Consider the following 18,729-nt stretch of genomic DNA (forward strand, 5'->3'; position numbering starts at 1 on the left):
TAGATACAGTGTCGGTAACTGAACTGAAATGGTGATTTAATACATGTTAAGTACTTGATAATTCATTGGTATATAATTAATAATTATACACAGACTCCTGTATGCCGAGTCCATTAGCGCCTCATCCAATCAGGGTTCAGTCATGTGTTTGTTGTCTATTCTAAACCAATAGAAATAATATGGCGGTAACATCTATCTTTCTATCTATCTCATTATCCAATTAGAGTTATGAATCCTTCAATCGGTGCTATCAGTAAATGGAAATATTTACTTCAACTGAAACTATAGTGCACAAACCACTCTTTATTATGTAACATTTTCAGCACTGGACACTATATTGAAATATATATCAGCCTCTGAATTGTTATTATTATTATTGTGTTCAAAATTTAATTAAAAAACTAGAACTGGTATAATTTTTTATAACCCTAAGATTCTGATTATTTTAGAACTATTGTTATTAATATTTATAGATTATAGAAAAATATCTTTCTCTGTAATACTGATCAAATAAAAATATTAAGTTTAAAGATGAAAATAATTTGTATAATTTCAGTCCATTGAGTTGCAGAAACTATAAAAGTTGTTTTGTTCAAATCTTGAGTCATGATTCACTTTTAAATAAAACTAGCAAACAAGAATTCTATTTATTTATATAAATCCAACCCTGTTCGAATATACATAGCTAGACACTATACAGGGAAACCCACAAAGAATGATATTTTTTAACGCCTTTGAACCAACTTTAACGACCCATGATTCCCTCAACAGCGGGATGTTAAAATAGCCTCCCACTCTGCAAAATTGTCATGACAAAATTCGCGCATTTCTCCATGAAAGACGATATAATTGTGTACAATTAATTTTTCGGGAAAATAGAAATTTTACTTTTAATTACGCTACGCTCTGGATGTTTTGTAGACAAACTTGGTCTGGGGAAACCTTGGTTAAGTAAAATTCCATTAACTTCCCTGTAAGTAGTTGTAGATAATCATTATTCATGTTAACTTCACGGTTTATTGCAGCTGTAAGATTGCAGGACGTGAGAAAGTATTTTAGGGGTTTCGTTAAAGCCTCACCCTCTGTTAGCAACCCTTACAAAACATTTTGTGCTGACAACGTTTCTCCAAGTATTCTTGTAAACATGTACACGTCCTTGTACGTGTTGTACAATGGTACCGGAGCAACCCTCATCACCTGACCTCTCAGGTCACAGATAACACCTTTCTCCTGGAGCCGAGCAAACACCTTCTCAACCTTAGTTCTACATTCAACAACCAGATTTTTATATTTTAATCTTAATGGTATTGATAAAAATAAAAGTGGGTATATGGTGAACTTTGTTACCACAAAAAAGCCACATGGATTCATTCTTTAACACTAAAACTCCGGGTCTTTAAAAAATTAAGATACTAAATTAGAAATTGCGATTTCAAAGAAAAAAAGTTCAATGATTGTAGTCTTTACTCTATATTTTTATTATTATTAAATGTGATTTTGACAATTTTAGACATAAATCAAATCACCTTAATAAACCTTAATATTAACGAAGACACAAAGCTTTCTACAGTTTTCTGGTTACTGCTGTACAATATTTCATTATACGTTATTAAAAAAAAAAATAGGATTTGAGGAAAAACTAAGGATTTCAAAAATTCCAATAATAGTTTTAAAATCTGGTTTCCTGAATACAAGAGACAACTGACAACCTCTCTCAGCAGGATTCTTAGGCGTTAAAATCTCCAATTTATCTTAAAAAATAAACTTAAATCATATGTTTTTAAGCTACAGTTAATACAAGCATTTCTTAAATATGAAGATTTAAAATGAGGTTTTAATTAAATTATTAAACTTAAAAATAAATAAACTAATGATAAAATTTTCAGACTAAGAGTAAGTCCCAAGAAAGATTTACTGCTTTTTTAACCATAAGCAAAACTTTTACAATAAAAAAAATTTAATGATTTAGATTTTTTTTTAAGTTTAAAGTTTGATACCCGAGAATTTCAAGGTTAGAAGGTGCTCTAGGTATCCAGTGAGCAGGAACTGCTTTTCTAATATTTTCTTCATCCCCACCTATATACAGATACAAGGTTTAGGACTCTAAAGATATAAGGTTCAAGATTTACGGAGATTAGGGATATACTAAGGCCGACATTAAAGACTGGAACGACGACTTGAAGGTCGTCTTTGATCAAAGATTGATCTAAAAACAAAGTTTGGATCAGTAAAATGTTGCATGAATTATACGTTTTAGGAGGTACCATCACATTATGGAAACCTGAAAGGGACTGTAAGCGTAATTTAAAGTGACCCTCCATGCTTATTGTTTTCAACAATAATTAATTACAATTATGGTTTCTCTCAAAGAAAACAAATAGAAATTTTCAAAATTATACACCTTTAAGCTGAGAAAAACGGCAATTGATTAAAGGTTTCAAGGGTACCGTTGTGAATCAGGAATTGACATATTTTCATGGAGGGTCACTTGAAATTACGCACACAGTCCCTTTACATAAACCGTTTAACTTTTCGATACACACTTTTATATTAGATAGATATCAGAAATATTCAGACGATTTTTAAGTCGTGTTTATAACTGTCATGCTTATTGGATCACCCTGTATCCAAGCTAAAAGATTGAACCTCCTTGAATATCTCTAGGCTTGCAAGATGAAGAGCAGCTAACCAAGGAGGAGGATTACACAACCTAGACACAAATCTTTTCATCAAAAAATTGAAAACGTAATTTGAAAATTTGATTTTTAATTTAATTTTGAACGTACATTTTTATTTGCGTCAATTCTTTTAATTCTGGTTAAATCAGGAATCAAAGTTTTCAAAATAATTTGAATCTTTGCCACTGACTCAAATTTTCTAATCCCTTTATCTTTTCATCCTGATGGTGTAAACCTTTGATATTTCAAAGATTATTTTATCTAACAGAATGCAAAGTTTGAAATATCTAAGGTCTACGACATCAGGTTGCAAAAATGTATAGAACATTAGAGTTTGTGGAAAAGACTGAACTCCTTTGTTCCATTATAAATAAAATTGAAAAAGATTATATCCCTAAATGTTTCAGCTCCGACACTTGCATCGATTATCTCTCTCATCTCGAATCGTGTCTCCTAAATCAATGAAAAATTAAAAAAATAATATTTATTTATTAAGAGAAATTCCAAGAATACGCAAAGTGCTATAACTTCTTTGTGATTTATTTTCAAAAGGAATCTTTTTTAAGCATGCTTTTAAGGACACAGTTTTCTGCTGCGTGTTCAGGATCAGTCTTGATTCTATTTAGTTTGAATGTAAGTTTTAGAAAAGTTATTGAATAAATTTAAATTCTTTGAAATTTTCTCATTTATGAAAGCCAACTAAAAGACATATCTCGAAGTTACGATAAAGTGGTTGGGGTTTTAAATAATCAATATTTACTATATTTTCGCGGCGCTCTTTCTGATAGAAATTAAAATTCAACTTTCAACATTTTCTATCACAAATTATGTAAAAAAAACAGTATGATATTCAAAGATTTCTTCATCAAACGAAAGTTCCAGAGGCACTGTTGTAAATTGTGCATGAAACTCTTTAAATGGTGGGGGAGGGGGTCACTAAAACATTCGCTAACAGTCCTGGATGCAATAAAACTATTCTCCATCACCTGTTTATTGCTCCACCAGCCCTGTAGATGAGATGGAGGATTGTTATGATGTTTATTATGAAAGAAAACTCCAGATATACCTCCAGCTCCGGAGTTCAAGTACTTGTATGAACACCAAACTGCAAAATCTGCTCCCCACTCATGCATCTTGAGTTGTATATTACCAACTGCATGAGCTAGATCCCATCCTATCCTTATATCCAGGTCAACTGCAACCCTGTACAATCAAAATAAATATTTAGAAATATAAAACACAATACAGTGAGAACCAGAAAACTATGGAATAGGAAAAAAACTTTTAGACTCAAGTTATAACTTTGAATAGTCCAATGTATGACACAGCCATTATGCATGGTGTGAACAGCCCCATTTTACTGAATACGTGATCTCGTAAGTCACAAGTAAACTATTTTCTTTGTAACATCATCAAATACACATATTTTTTATTTAAATCGGCTTCCTAATCCACAGTTTTCAAGGTCTCGCTGTACATTAAACATTTAAAAAAAAAGATAATTTTACCAATAGAGCTCCTTTTTTAAGGTTAAGCATTGTTTTCATAAACCCTGAAAGTCAAAATTTTACAGAGTGTAACAAAAGCAAACTTTAAGAGCATTAATAATTTTAAAATATACGAAACTTCTGAGAACTTCTCCTAAAACCCCAAACCAGGTAAATACTAATTCCTAACTATGTCCTTCTGTACAGCTTTAATCTATTGAGAACGAAATTTCAAAGGTCCCACGTGTTAAGAAAGATGTCTAAGAAATTTTAAAATTACTCAAATATTTTCTCCTTTTCTCTTGTTTTGACCTGCAGGTTAATGTTCTTAAACCTGTAGTTTTCTCCTTTTCTCTTGTTTTGACCTGCAAGTTAATGTTCTTAAACCTGTAGTTTTCTCCTTTTCTCTTGTTTTGACCAGCAAGTTTATGTTCTTAAACCTGTAGTTTATTCCAATAANGCAGGTTAATATTCTTAAACCTGTAGTTTTCTCCTTTTCTCTTGTTTTGACCTGCAAGTTAATGTTCTTAAACCTGTAGTTTTCTCCTTTTCTCTTGTTTTGCCCAGCAAGTTTATGTTCTTAAACCTGTAGTTTTCTCCTTTTCTCTTGTTTTGACCTGCAAGTTTATGTTCTTAAAACTGTTGTTTTCTCTTTTTCTCTTGTTTTGTCCAGCACGTTTGTATTCTTAAACCTGTGGTTTTCTCCTTTTCTCTTGTTTTGACCTGCAAGTTTATGTTCTTAAACCTGTAGTTTTCTCCTTTACTCTTGTTTTGACCTGCAAGTTTATGTTCTTAAACCTGTAGTTTTCCCTTTTCCCTTGTTTTGACCTGCAAGTTTATGTTCTTAAACCTGTAGTTTTATCCTTTCTCATGTTTTGACCCGCAAGTTTATGTTCTTAAACCTGTAGTTTTCTCCTTTTCCCTTGTTTTGACCTGCAAGTTTATGTTCTTGAACCTGTAGTTTTCTCCCTTGCTTAAATTACCTTGTTATAGCCTCCATGTCAAGTTTCTGTCCTGTATAATACTGAACTCCAGGAAGCATAATCAGAGCAAGATTATCCTTCTCAACCTCGATAACCTTGAGTATATCTTGAGTCTGGAGAATATACTCTCCCTCCCGGGGCCGGAGCATAATCAACTGATCCTCAGACACTCCCAGGACCCTCATCAGGGATTTAACAGCATATCTAGAATAATTTGCAAAAAATACTAATTTTTGGTTTTTATAAAGTTCATAAAGTTTCAAATAATTTGTTTACTGTTCAAGGGAGTGTACTCGTAATTTCAAGTGGACCTCCATGCAAAGATGTCAATGCCCGATTCACAACGTTACCTTTGAAACCTTTATCTGGTCAAAAGTTTGGAAGAAATTGTAGTTTTATGAGGTTTGAAAGTGTTTATTTATGCAGTAGAAATGCACAAGTCACTTTTGTAGAGAAGCCCTGATTGAAAATTATAAACATTCATATATAATTCATACTTGATCAGACAAAGCTTTGTGAATCGTATTTGTTAATTGCATGGATGGTCACTTGAAACTGCGCTTGCAGTTTCTTAAAAAATCCGAAAACGTTCTTTGAAGGGGATAAAGAAATCTCTTCGATATTCTTGAAGAAAGAATGATCAACTCAAACTCTAAATAATAATTCCTGTATATTTGCAACTTGATATTTGAATCGCAAATTTGTAGTTTGATATTTCAAAGGTCTACAACATTAGGTTGCAAAGATTAAAGGATAAAAAAATTAGGTTGGGGCGAGTAATCAGTTTCTTTTCATGAAAGGAAAAAACCAAAAAATTAAATTTGTAACCTGTCTGATGGAAAAGCATGATCTTCAATAATAATCTTGTTCCTGGTTCCCTGGGGTTTATAGAAGGCCAGCATAAGAAGATGAAGGTTGACGGTCAACCCGTTCATTATTCCAACCTCAGATTCATCAGCTGCTCCAACAATACTAAAATCAGTTACAGTGAGACACAGAAAACTGTTGAATAGGAAGACGACGTTGTAGAATCAAATGTTTATTTGATGTTGATAAAATCAAATAGTTTCGCCAGTAGGTTGAAAACTGTTTAATAGGAAGACGACGTTGTAGAATCTAATGTTTATTTGATGTTGATAAAATCAAATAGTTTCGCCAGTAGCTTGAAAACTGTTGAATAGGAAGACGACGTTGTAGAATCTAATGTTTATTTGATGTTGATAAAAATCAAATAGTTCCGCCAGTAGCTTGAAAATCAACTTATCAAGTGAAATGCGCTTACTCATTGGACTATTTAAAATCTTAACAGTCTAACAGTCGTCTTCATTTCTCAAAGTTTTATTAATTTAATTGAAAATGACAATATATAACACACCCTGAATTTGTATTATTTACGATCTAGAGACGGGTACCTAGCTATAATATTTTTAGCTGGCTGGTCAGCTTATGCCACTGATACTTTACCTGTATATATATGTATTTCACCCTTCTTTTTTTCAATTGTGAACATTTTCTCTCTTTATGCATTTTAAAACATTAACAAAAAAGTTAAAGGCTACTTTTTGAAATTTTGATCATCTATAAACATTCCCTGGGGTCATGTGAGTTCACACACAAAATTTGGGCCCGATCGGTTCAGCCGTTTTAACGTTTATTGGATACACACAGATAGACAGACAAGCAAATTATATATATAATACCTGTTTATCTGTTAAACTGGCTGGTCAGCGTATGCTGCTAGAACTCTTCCTATATATATATATTATATATACTATACCTGGCTATAATATGTTTAGCTGGCTGGTCGTCAGCGTATGCTGCTGGTACTCTACCTGTATATATATAATATAAATACAATACCTGGCTATAATATGTTTAGCTGGCTGGTCGTCAGCGTATGCTGCTGGTACTCTACCACTAGTGTGCATGAAAATGCCCTTATTTCCCCAGGCATCCAACTGTTCAGCCATATACCTTAATATCAAGATTTGCGATTGAAAGTATATATCGAGATATTCCAAAATATATTCTAATTTTTAAATTTAATTATTACCCTACATGATTAAAGTTTTACTTAAAAATCTTTAATGATTTGATATGCTCAGTTACTTTTGCCTTAAAGGCTTAAAATTTAGACTGTTCCTAACTTACTTATCTGCTCTTCTAGGTTTGAAACCAAGACTGTTCCTAACTTACTTATCTGCTCTTCTAGGTTTAAGACCAAGACTGTTCCTAACTTACTTATGGTTTAAGACCCAGACTGTTCCTAACTTACTTATCTGTTCTAGGTTTAAGACCAGGACTGTTACTAACTTACTTATCTGCTCTTCTAGGTTTAAGACCAAGACAGTTCCTAACTTACTTATGGTTTAAGACCAAGACTGTTCCTAACTTACTTATCTGTTCTAGGTTTAAGACCAGGACTGTTACTAACTTACTTATCTGCTCTTCTAGGTTTGAAACCAAGGTCTTCCTAACTTACTTATCTGCTCTTTTAGGTTTGAAACCAAGACTGTTCCTAACTTACTTATCTGTTCATCTAGGTTTAAGACCAAGACTGTTCCTAACTTACTTATCTGCTCCTCTAGGTTTAAGACCAAGACTGTTCCTAACTTACTTATCTGCTATTCTATATATGTTAAAGACCAAGACTGTTCCTAACTTACTTATCTGCTTTTCTAGGTTTAAGGCCAAGACTGTTCCCAAGGAGATAAACACAATCCTGCTCCGGATCTCCGATAGTCTCTAAATAGTTTTTATTACAAATAAACAAAATTTAATAAAAAAGTGATTGCTCAGACCCGGTCCTCCTTCTCTGCTACAGGGGTTTGTTTAAAGTTTTTATAATTATTTACATTGGAACTATACAGTTCCTGAACTGTCTTTAACCCTATCAAACTTTCCTTAGATCTATAACTCTCATTGATACAGAGGGTGTCCTAAATAACACGTATGCTAAAGATATATTTAATGTAAATGGTAAGAGAATGTAATGGTTTTCTGCAAAACGTTGATATGATGCTTACAACCAAGAAACAAATACAAAAGCAACATAAACATAAAGAAACAAATTCTAAACTAAACGAAATATAAACGGACAACAGCTGTTCCCTGATATGCATTACCAAACAAAATCAAAAAATATTTTGCAAAGACATATTAAAATAGTCACTCATGCAATTCCCATGTTTATTGGGACACCCTGTAGATTAAGCTGTAGTAAAACCTAGGGTCCAGATTTCATAAAAAGTAAGAAGTAGATGAACTACGTATTACGTAAACAAAATTGAACCACTTATATTTCGTGCAAGTTGAAGAGTAGTGGTTCAACTACGTCAAGATAGTTCAACTACTTCCCGCAATACATGAGCTCATATCCCAGGTTAAACTGACCGCAAGGAATAGTTCCAAGTTTAGGAATAACGAAGAGCTTCCTTGTCTCCGCCAACACATCCTGTTTATCCATTAGTTCAGCAAAATCCAGGGAGTCAATACTAACACCCAGGGGAGCACCTATCTTCTCAAGTGCAGCTTTAGGCGTAGACATTTTTAAACTTTAGGTCCCTGAAGGAATTATGCCTTTGCCATAAATTCAAATTTTCTCATCCCTGTATCTTTGCATCCTGATAGTGTGCTCATTTAACATCTTAAACTTAGAGTATTTGGTCTAACAGAATTCATAGTTTGAAATATCTAAGATCTTAAACATTGGATTGCTAAGATGTTGAGATTAGAAAATCAGAGTTTGTGGCAAAGACTCAATTCTATTATACAAATTCCATTTAAGGATTGCACTGTCAAATGCAAACTGTAACTGCAGAATTTGTTTAGTTTTTGTGAAATTACACATAATTTAAACTAGTTATTTCTGCATGTTACCCACAAAGGATGAGACTTCAGAAACAACTAAACAACCTTTCATACCCTTTCAAAACTAAAAACATAAGTGCAAACTCAACCTTTAGATAGTAATATTAATAAAATTTTATTTGGTCATTAAAGTGAATTAGTGAATAACCCTGTACACATGGAGAAAGGTTAGTGTATTGACATTGTGCTGATTTATAAGGTTTCAACAAGTTATTTCTGAATTAATATTTCTTATTGATTGAGAAAAAGTTGGAAAGAAACTATCTAGAGAACTGCATGATGTGAACTGACAAGAATTTCAAGTTTAGAAAATAATTACCAAACCTGAATCCATCCTTATCCTTTTCATCAAACCCACCTGTTCTCCCTCTTATACAAAACATCCAAAACTTGTGTTTGAAGAAATAGGAATATTTCTACAGGGTTACTTACTAAGACGACTGAAAACTCTAAATTATACGACAATTTATGTCTTCAGCCTTGTCTTTAAATGGTTTATTAATTATTTTGTGATTTAACACATTAAGGAACTAGTTTACAGTTGCAGGGAATCATGAATATAAGGAAACTAAATTTTTAGTGTTTAATATTCGATTTAATCAGTTATGCTTGATTCTATATAGACTTAGAAATGGGTTTGAGGTGGAATTGTGACTTAAAATGCGTCTTAAAGTTGTGCCTTAGAAAAGTGTCTTAGACATAATTATCTTAGGAGTTTGTCTTTAAATGGTGACTTAGAATGAGTCTTAGTCATAGTTGTGCATTTAAATAAGTCTTTGACAAAGTTATGACTTAGAATGCTTCTCAGACATGATTTGATCACAAAAGTGTGGTTTTATCGTGACTTAGAATGTGTCTTAGACATAAGCATGTCTCCAAATTGAGGATTTTTCTAGAATTGTGACTTAGATAGTATCTTCATAATTTGGTCTCAAAAGTATGACGTTGATGTATTTGTACAATTAGGTGTTTTGTTATAAAATAAATTCAAGGAAAATGTTCATATCTTTTGCTTCCTCTTTATCCAAAAATGTTTTCCTGAACAGTAATAAATGGTAATTTCAAGTATCCTTGTATTTATAGTGTGGCATGGAAATTTCTGTCTTAGCAAAAATAATTATTTTTTCTCGTTTTTGCTAGTTAAAAAATTATGATTTTGGTTTCGTTATAAAAATAATTTGCGAATGGAAACGACGAAAATTTCCTTTATTATAATATAAAAAAAGGTTTGAAGGGTGCCATTATGAACAAGGCATGTCAGTTTTTAAGTTGAGGGACATATAAAATTTTGTCAACAGTCCCTCTTTATATTGAAGATCACTGTCTACCACTTCTACCGTTCTATATACGTATATATAATTCACGAAAACTGTCTTTCACTTCTACCGTTCTATATACGTATATATAATTCACGAAAATGTGTGTGTATTGGAGTACAAAAGGGCTCATGTAAAGGTTGATAATTTCGCGAAACAGTTTGAATCGAAATTTCGCGAAAAAAGCGAAAATTTTTTATTTTTTGCGAGCGAACGAAATGCGAAACTTGTTTGCAAAGAAAAAACAGTCAACAAACAGCCTTTTAACCACATGCTAAATTCAGCCATACAATTTTAAAAATAAAAAATTAACGAAAAAAAAATTTATTTCACTTGGGCATAGGAAATAGATAATAACAAGAGTTTGGTGAAAAATTGAAAAGTGTAGAACATTTAATTTACATTTACGCTGTAAGTATTACAATGCGATTTTACAAGAAATCAAATTATTTTAATTCCATTCTGGAATCATATATATACAATACAATGCCATATTAACAATAACAATAACAAAATGATTAGAGAAAAATATCCGAGATTACAGGTTTAATATGTTTCAAAATAACAATATATGGACTTGAAAAGAAACTTCTCTGTTCCTAAAGTTCCCCAGGTCATGTTATTTATAACTTCAAATCACATAATTACAAAATTTAAATTTTAAACTTCAAGTTGTGTGTCAAAACAAAACTTTCAAATAAGAGCCCACCTGTTTATGGTCGGTACTCGGTACACCAACTTTACTTGAAGATTAACAGTTTTAAAATATTGAAAGATACAATTCCAACGTAATACACAAAAAAAAGTTACCAGGCGAACGAATAAAAAAACAAGAACTACAACTTAAAAAAAACACGACATAAAATACCAAAAAACAAGAATTACAACTTAAAAAAAATACGACATAAACGACCAAAAAAACCCCAAGAATTACAACATGAATATGGAAAAGAATACAAAAAACCTTCACTCTGATGCAGGAACCTAGTCAGCAGCCTAGCACATGAAGTAAACAGGGTTTAAATATTCCTAAAACAAATAAATGAAAAGAATGATAACAGTTAAGGCCAAAACAATATGTAAACATAAAATAACTAGTTCTCTTGTTGGGCCTTTTTAGAGAAACTTCCAGATTCCTTTAGGAATGACGTGAAGAACTGGAAATTTTGTTCATTCCAACCAAAGAAATTTTCCTTGTAGGGAATTTAACAAATATTTTCAAAAACGGAGGAATCTCAATTTTCCCTGTAGGGGAATTTATCAAATATTTCAAAAAAGGGGGATCTCAATTTTCCCTGTAGGGGAATTTATCAAATATTTTCAAAAGGGAGATCTCAATTTTCCCTGTAAGGGAATTTAACAAATATTTAAAAAAAGGGGGTCTCAATTTTCCCTGTAGGGGAATTCATCAAATACTTTCAAAAAGGGGGAGTGTCTCAATTTTCCCTTTAGGAGAAATTATTAATTTCTTTCAAGAAAAGGGGGGGCGGTGTAAAATTTTCCCTGTAGGGGAATTTACCAAATTTTTTCCAAAAAGGGGGGGTAAGATTTTTTACTATAGGTGGGGTGAAGAAAAGCGGACTTGAACACCAAACTTCCCCCCCCCCCCATATATAATAAGTATGTTGCAAGGAGCGGAGAAATTAATTTACGAGTTTTCCGCTGGTGAAAATAAATTTTTGGATAAAAAGTATCAAAAAGGATGAAAACACTTCCTTTTTAGCTTCAGGTGTTCAATTTTTCACCCCACCCCCCCCCACCGGGAATTTTTAAAAATATATATCGATGCATTAGCATATTGGAGAAAGATAATTATTTGCGAGGTTAGAAAAAGGATGATTGTTCAAGAAATATATTAAACCATTTGAAGTGCTATGGGCCGTCAAATTTTAAAAACAATTTTGAAAAAAAAATTCGAATTTCGAAAAATTATGGGTTTCTTAAACAAAATCCGCCAATTTGGTCCAGCCGTTTGGCCAGCGATAGCTAAAATATAAATATATGAGCGAAGAGCTTTTTACATGTCTTAAACCTGGTTCCTTGATAAAATAAAATCGCTACCTCCTGGTTATGCTTGTATGATAATGTGAGATGAATATTCACGTTCTGTGACCCTAGCGCCATGTACAGCCAGGACATCATGAAACTAAATCAAGGAAGTTAGAAACTAGAAAAGATAAATAACAGAAAAAAAAATGTATCAGGGAAACGATAAATATTATCAAATCAAATCACAAGACTCCAGTCAGGGGTGTATATTTTCTTTAAAAATCATTACCACCCCCCTCCTGTTTTGAAAATAGTTTTCTCCACAGAAGTTTATAGGTATGTTAGAGCGCGAATACTTTTTGAGGGTGTTTGATGTCTAATTTTTCACCCCCCCCCCCGGGCTTTGTTTTGAATATCGTATTTAAGCAGATATAACTTAAACTCTCCCCTCTGGGATAATAATAAAAACAGTAAGTAAAAAATCATCAAAATAAAAACTATGACTAAAATATATTGAAAAATTAAAAACAAGGGGAAAAATGATTGATGAAAGCGATGTAAGAAGGTCTCATGTTGAAATGAAGATAGCAAAATATTAAAACTATGTTGACATAAAGAACATAAAGAACCTGATGTTATGCCGACCCACAATATGATAATCCGTCACAGTTCCCCAGGATAGTTCAAGATACCTACAAGAAAGAATCTATGTAAGAAAGTCCCGGGAAAAAAAGTTTCTGGAAAAAAACCTGGAAATAAAAACTTTGGAAAAAAAGTCCGAATTTTCACTGGAAATAATGTCCTGTGTTTTGGATTCCTGGGACTTTTTTTCCTAAAATAGTATGGGGGCTGCCAATAAAGTCTCAGGAAATAAGATCTCAGGAAAAAAAAATCCTGAAGAAAATAAATCCGAGGAAAAGAAAAACCTAGAAAAACCAGGAATTTTTTTCCATTGTGAATCATGCATTTTCACTTGTTAGAGGACTTTTTTCCGAGGACTTTTTTGTATACAATCATATTGGAGCCAGAAAAAAAGTCCTACAAAATAAAGTCTCGAATTGGTAGGACTTTATTTCCGGAGACTTTTTAATAAAAGGACTTTTTTCCACGGGACTTTTTTAGTGTGAAATTTTTGAACTTTTTTCTGGAAACTTTTTTTCCAAGGACTTTTTTGGCGGTTACCTAGAAGAAATGTTATTAGATTGTCTTTTCCTATTAAAAAATTACTTATTTCAGGGACTGTATGCGTGAGTTCACGTAACCCTCCATGCAAAAATGGCAATGCCCGATTTACATCTATACCCTCAAAAGCGTTGTCTGTTCAATTATGAATTACAAATGCATGTTTTTGTTTCTTAAAACTGTTAAGTGTTTTTTTTCATTAGTGGTTACTCTGCCACGTGACTTTCTTGCTTATAAGAAACAAAGAAGAAATCAGATATCAGATTTCGAGTCAGAAAAACGACGGTATCTTCCACATTATTTATCAGATTAAGGTGTTTAAGGTAACTTTTTAAATCTTGCATTGCTATCTGTGCATGAAGTGTCACGCTTACAGTCCCTTACCCCCCACTCTTTAATCAGGGGTATCAATAGATAGATCCTTAATGTAAACTATAAACAACTTCATACGTCCTTGGATTAATTTAATTTTATCGAAGATTTGTTTCAATTATATCTGACAGAAAAAAAACGTTGAAGTGATTTTGTTGGAGGCAACATTTAAAAATTTTAATCATCCATAAACCTTCCCTGGGGGTCATGTTTTTATTTTATAACCCTTATGATGTTACCTAAGTGCTTTAAACTGCCTGAGAACAAAAATAACCTCAGGCATATTGCTTGTACAGTCCTGTACGGAGAGGGGGAGAGATAATTTCTTCAACTCATGCAGTACACTTAGCTTTTGCAACTAAAATAGTATTAGTAAATATATCAAAATCCAAACCAAACCAAATCCAAACCAAATCCAATCAAGTCCAATCAAGTCCAATCAAATCCAACCAAATCCAGTCAAATCCAACCAAATCCAATCAAATCAAATCCAATCAAATCAAATCCAATCAAATCCAATCAAATCAAATCAAATCAAATCCAATCAAATCCAATCAAATCCAATCAAATCCTATCAAATCCTATCAAATCCAATCAAATCCAATCCAATCAAATCCAATCCAATCAAATCCAACCAAATCAAATCAAATCAAATCCAATCAAATCAAATCCAATCAAATCAAATCAAATCCAATCAAATAAAATAAAATCCAATCAAATCCAATCAAATCCAATCAAATCCAATCAAATCCAATCAAATCCAATCAAATCCAATCAAATCCAACCAAATCAAATCCAATCAAATCCAATCAAATCCAATCTAATCAAATCAAATCAAATCAAATCTAATCAAATCCAATCAAATCCATTCAAATCCAATCCAATCAAATCCAACCAAATCCAACCAAATCAAATCCAATCAAATCTAATCAAATCCAATCAAATCCAATTAAATCCAATTAAATCCAATTAAATCCAATCAAATCCAATCAAATCCAATCAAATCCAATCAAAGCCAATCCAAATCCAAATCCAATTGTAAATTACCTGTGCAGAATTGAGTCCAGTATAGCAGTTGACTGATTGAGGTTGAAGAACTAGCTCCGTTAGTCCCGGCATATAGGTTCCAATACTCTGAGTCAAGGTTGGATGAGCTCCAAGACTCGCCAGCTCATCCAGAAAATGAAATCTAAAAATATCCATAAAAAATAATTTATTAATTTCTTGATGACCACAGGTTTATTTATTAAAATCTCTTTTTTAAATTTAATTCCGGTTTTAAAATTTTTCTAAAAAATGATCATTTACCCCAATAAGCATTCACATATATATCATAATTGTTTTAGTAATACATAAACAATATTTAAGTAGAAAGTACCCTAGCGATATAGCTAAGACCTTTAAATATTCAGTAAAAGCCATGGGCTTTAAAAATGTGTCTACTCTTAATTGTCCTAGAGGGTTAGTGCCTCCTTTTCCAATCCCATCCAGTATTAAATGTATTAAATGTATTAAATGTATTAAATGTATTAAATGTATTAAATGTATTAAATGTATTAAATGTATTAAATGTATTAAATGTATAAAATGTATTAAATGTATTAAATGTATTAAATGTATTAAATGTATTAAATGTATTAAATGTATTAAATGTATTTGTAATAAAAAATCTGGTGAATTTTGCTTACTTTAGAGTAGGAAGAAGAGGGAAGGGTTCGTCTGTCTTGGCTCCGACAAGTCTGAGCGAAGTTAGGTTCTCCAGGTTCTTCATGAGCTCCGTGTAATCTCGAAGGGGTAGACCGTAGGTGTTACAGCTGTAGCTGGCGGGGAAGGATATATCCAACCTTGACAAGGAGACGAGGATTATTTCCAATCCTTCAACTCAGAAAAACAGGAAAAATCTTAATTTACTAAAAAAATATTAAACGGCTCCGAAACACTATATCTTGTAATTTCTAAGGCAATTATTCAATCATTGTATTCACAATTTTTTTTAGTAAATTAGCTGGATTTTAAAATACCCATCCCACCTAGTGTTCAATGATCATGAACGTTTTTAATTAAAATCATTCACAGCCCATATTCAAAATATACATTTTAGATTATGCATTTTGGCGTATTTTACTAGAACAATGTGTGGTTAGAACAAATCTTTCCAGTATTAAAAGGATAAAAACTTAATATAATTGTCACCTTGTGAGCTTGTTAGCAAGGATAACCCAGGACGGTTTCCTTATCATTTCAGAGAACCAATCACGGTTAAATCTTCGGTCCAATTGGTAGCAAAGCTCCTCCTGCATCAGAATCAGAATCAGAATCAGAATCAGAATCAGAATCAGAATCAGAATCAGAATCAGAATCAGAATCAGAATCAGAATCAGAATCAGAATCAGAATCAGAATCAGAATCAGAATCAGAATCAGAATCAGAATCAGAATCAGAATCAGAATCAGAATCAGAAATCAGAATCAGAATCAGAATCAGAATCAGAATCAGAATCAGAAATCAGAAATCAGAAATCAGAAATCAGAAATCAGAAATGAGAAATGAGAAATGAGAAATGAGAAATGAGAAATGAGAAATGAGAAATCAGTATTTAATATTCAGTGTTAGTATCAATATCAATCGTTACTGTAAACATTCTCATTAAATATAAAAATATCATTTTTAATAACATTAACTTAAGATATAAATCAGTAAATATGATATCAAATGTTGAGCGCAAACCTGCCAAGCAATTGACAACCTCTGAAGCTGTGGAGCCGATTCTAGAAGGTAGTGTGGTTTTAAGCTCCTATCCACGACAGTAATCTCCCTAAATGTTGTTTATAGGAGTTAGTTAGCTCCCTAAATAGGATCAAGTGGGGCTGTACTACGGCTATCTTCCAAAATAAAGAAAAAGAGAAATCAAGGACCTATAAAGTTAGCTCACTAAATATTGTTTAATAGTTAATAGTTAGCTCCCTACATAATGAAAAAGGGAGTTAAGAGCTCGTATTTACTTCAACTAGCTCCCTATACATTGTATCAAATACCTATAACGTGCTGTCTACCATATTACCACCTACATGCTACCATGAACCTAATATTACCGTGTCAAAGTACCTCCTTGAGTTTACCTAAGACTTGTAGCCAAAAGTGATGAACTGCTTGTTCCCTTATCCTCCTCCTGATCTCCGTCAACTTTTTCCTTGCGCATCCTCAGTTTCCTCTTTTCCTCTTCCATTTTCTTCTCGTGCTGCTTGATGGCAGTCTTAAAGGTTGAGTAGGCAAATACCTTAAAAAAATGGATTATAACATATTTGTTAAGATCTCAATAAAAAATAAGGAGATCTTGAACCAAAGATAAAAAAATATCCATAAACTGCATCCTAAGAACTGTTGGGGATTTCTTGAAAGCAATCCGGACAAATAAAGGGGGGTTTAAAACAGAATTCCTATTTAGAATTGAATATTAGGCAAAGTTTGCATTGGCCCGAAGGTAACATATTGGGTGACACGGGAATAAATAATTTTAAGAATTATACCTCTCCCCCGCGGGAATGATTCTTGAAATATTAAAAATTGGACATTTAAGTTTTATTTCATGAAGATTATCAAGAGGGGGGAATTTATTTTTCAAGAAAATATACACCCCTGGGCTGAAAATTTACAATTTAATTCTTACTTTTTCCCCAACACCTCCTTCTCCCCAAGGGACCCGTAGCAGACACCTTCTCTCGTCTAGAAAGGAGAACTCCTTCAGATTTTCCAAACTCCTAAATTAAATTATGATCCTTCATATCAAATTTTGATATCATGTATGTACAGAATTTAAAAGCTGACATAGTATATCTTTACTCTTTAACTTTTAAATGCTTATTGTGGCAGGTGGGGTTGTCTATAAAATGACTTTATAATATGTCTAATGACAAGGCAAATCAATCAAACCTCTGACATTTTCTGTTTCTTCCCCCCCCCCCAAAAAAAATACAAATGTTTACCTTAAAAGGATTGATGCATCCTCTTTGACAAACCGACTGTGCCTAAATCATCGAGACAATAAAGAAAATTCCAAGATCCAACAAAAAAAATGGTAATATCCGTCAAAATCCTTAAAATGGGTATTGTATGAACGAATTTGAAACCAAACAAATACTTGAGCAAGCATCTTCTTTTATTAATTGTCATTAAAATATATATATTTATCAGATCTAGATTATCAAAAATCCGTCGTAATTGTGTGTAAAAAAAGCCATTAAGCATTTTTGAAATGGTTAGGTTCTACTTTCGTAGAAGGCCTTGGAAGAATCCTTCATCATCAGCCTATGGACGGGTTACTGCAATACATATACATCCCAGTTCTATATTGAATTTAGAATCTGGTAAATTATGGATCCAACGAACCAGACAAGAAAAATTCCACCAAAAACTCATTATTTGACCTGTCAGGTAAAGGTACCTAAAATGATCATCAAGCATTTTTTTTGGCAATAGTCATTACGTCTCCTATATGTAACCTGTGTACACTATAAGCTTTTAAATGTACGCATGATACTGCGAAATTGAAGGATGATAAATATATGAACTGGAAAAGTAATTATAAATTAAAATCATTATATATTAATGCAAACTAAAATTGATACTTGTAAATAAAAAAAAATATATTCATTACATTGTACATTATCAACATGAAAGAGGAGTAGTATGACTAAAACCAGTCACTCCTCCCCCACCCCCCATGATCCCCTAAAATACTACAACGTGGGGGGGACATGGAAAACTCATTCAAAATATATTTTAAAGACTGGGGGTCGAGAGAAAGAGAAAGGGGGGTCAGTTTTACAATAGACGTTGTGACCCCCCCCCCCCC

The 18,729-nt window shown here is 32.5% G+C and overlaps 2 protein-coding genes across 4 annotated transcripts in view; both read right to left on the reverse strand.

Annotated features, from left to right (window-relative positions):
- Positions 1–632: 632 nt before the first annotated feature.
- LOC111699138 (kynureninase) lies at positions 633–15,097 on the reverse strand. 3 transcript variants are annotated; one of them, XM_023469721.1, is made up of 15 exons: positions 14,925–15,097; positions 14,117–14,235; positions 12,953–13,015; positions 12,396–12,480; positions 11,299–11,363; positions 7,815–7,893; positions 7,009–7,122; positions 5,977–6,120; positions 5,149–5,352; positions 3,665–3,881; positions 3,073–3,131; positions 2,647–2,710; positions 1,998–2,076; positions 1,685–1,751; positions 633–1,264 (listed from the first exon to the last, which is right to left on the reverse strand). In XM_023469721.1, the coding sequence occupies exons 7-15, from the start codon at positions 7,116–7,118 to the stop codon at positions 1,096–1,098; spliced, it is 1,113 nt and encodes a 370-aa protein (XP_023325489.1). In that variant the 5' UTR covers positions 7,119–7,122; positions 7,815–7,893; positions 11,299–11,363; positions 12,396–12,480; positions 12,953–13,015; positions 14,117–14,235; positions 14,925–15,097; the 3' UTR covers positions 633–1,095. The 3 variants fall into 3 exon arrangements, with proteins under 3 accessions (XP_023325489.1, XP_023325488.1, XP_023325487.1); XM_023469720.1 differs by lacking the exons at positions 11,299–11,363; positions 12,396–12,480; positions 12,953–13,015; positions 14,117–14,235; positions 14,925–15,097 and adding an exon at positions 8,542–9,067 and having other exon boundaries at positions 633–1,267; positions 1,688–1,751; XM_023469719.1 differs by lacking the exons at positions 11,299–11,363; positions 12,396–12,480; positions 12,953–13,015; positions 14,117–14,235; positions 14,925–15,097 and adding an exon at positions 8,542–9,057.
- Positions 15,098–15,548: 451 nt separating this feature from the next.
- Positions 15,549–18,729, reverse strand: part of LOC111699155 (uncharacterized) — a 6,431-nt gene continuing 3,250 nt past the window's right edge. Inside the window, exons 6-11 of the mRNA XM_023469749.1 lie at positions 17,861–17,902; positions 17,545–17,635; positions 16,997–17,154; positions 16,605–16,692; positions 16,071–16,171; positions 15,549–15,721 (exon numbers count right to left, since the gene is read on the reverse strand). Coding sequence (XP_023325517.1) covers positions 15,562–15,721; positions 16,071–16,171; positions 16,605–16,692; positions 16,997–17,154; positions 17,545–17,635; positions 17,861–17,902 — 640 coding nt within the window. The 3' untranslated portion in view covers positions 15,549–15,561. The remainder of the gene's footprint in view (positions 15,722–16,070; positions 16,172–16,604; positions 16,693–16,996; positions 17,155–17,544; positions 17,636–17,860; positions 17,903–18,729) is intronic.

The sequence above is a fragment of the Eurytemora carolleeae genome, unplaced genomic scaffold (genome assembly GCF_000591075.1).
Source record: "Eurytemora carolleeae unplaced genomic scaffold, Eaff_2.0 scaffold37, whole genome shotgun sequence".
NCBI classification, from domain to species: domain Eukaryota; kingdom Metazoa; phylum Arthropoda; class Copepoda; order Calanoida; family Temoridae; genus Eurytemora; species Eurytemora carolleeae.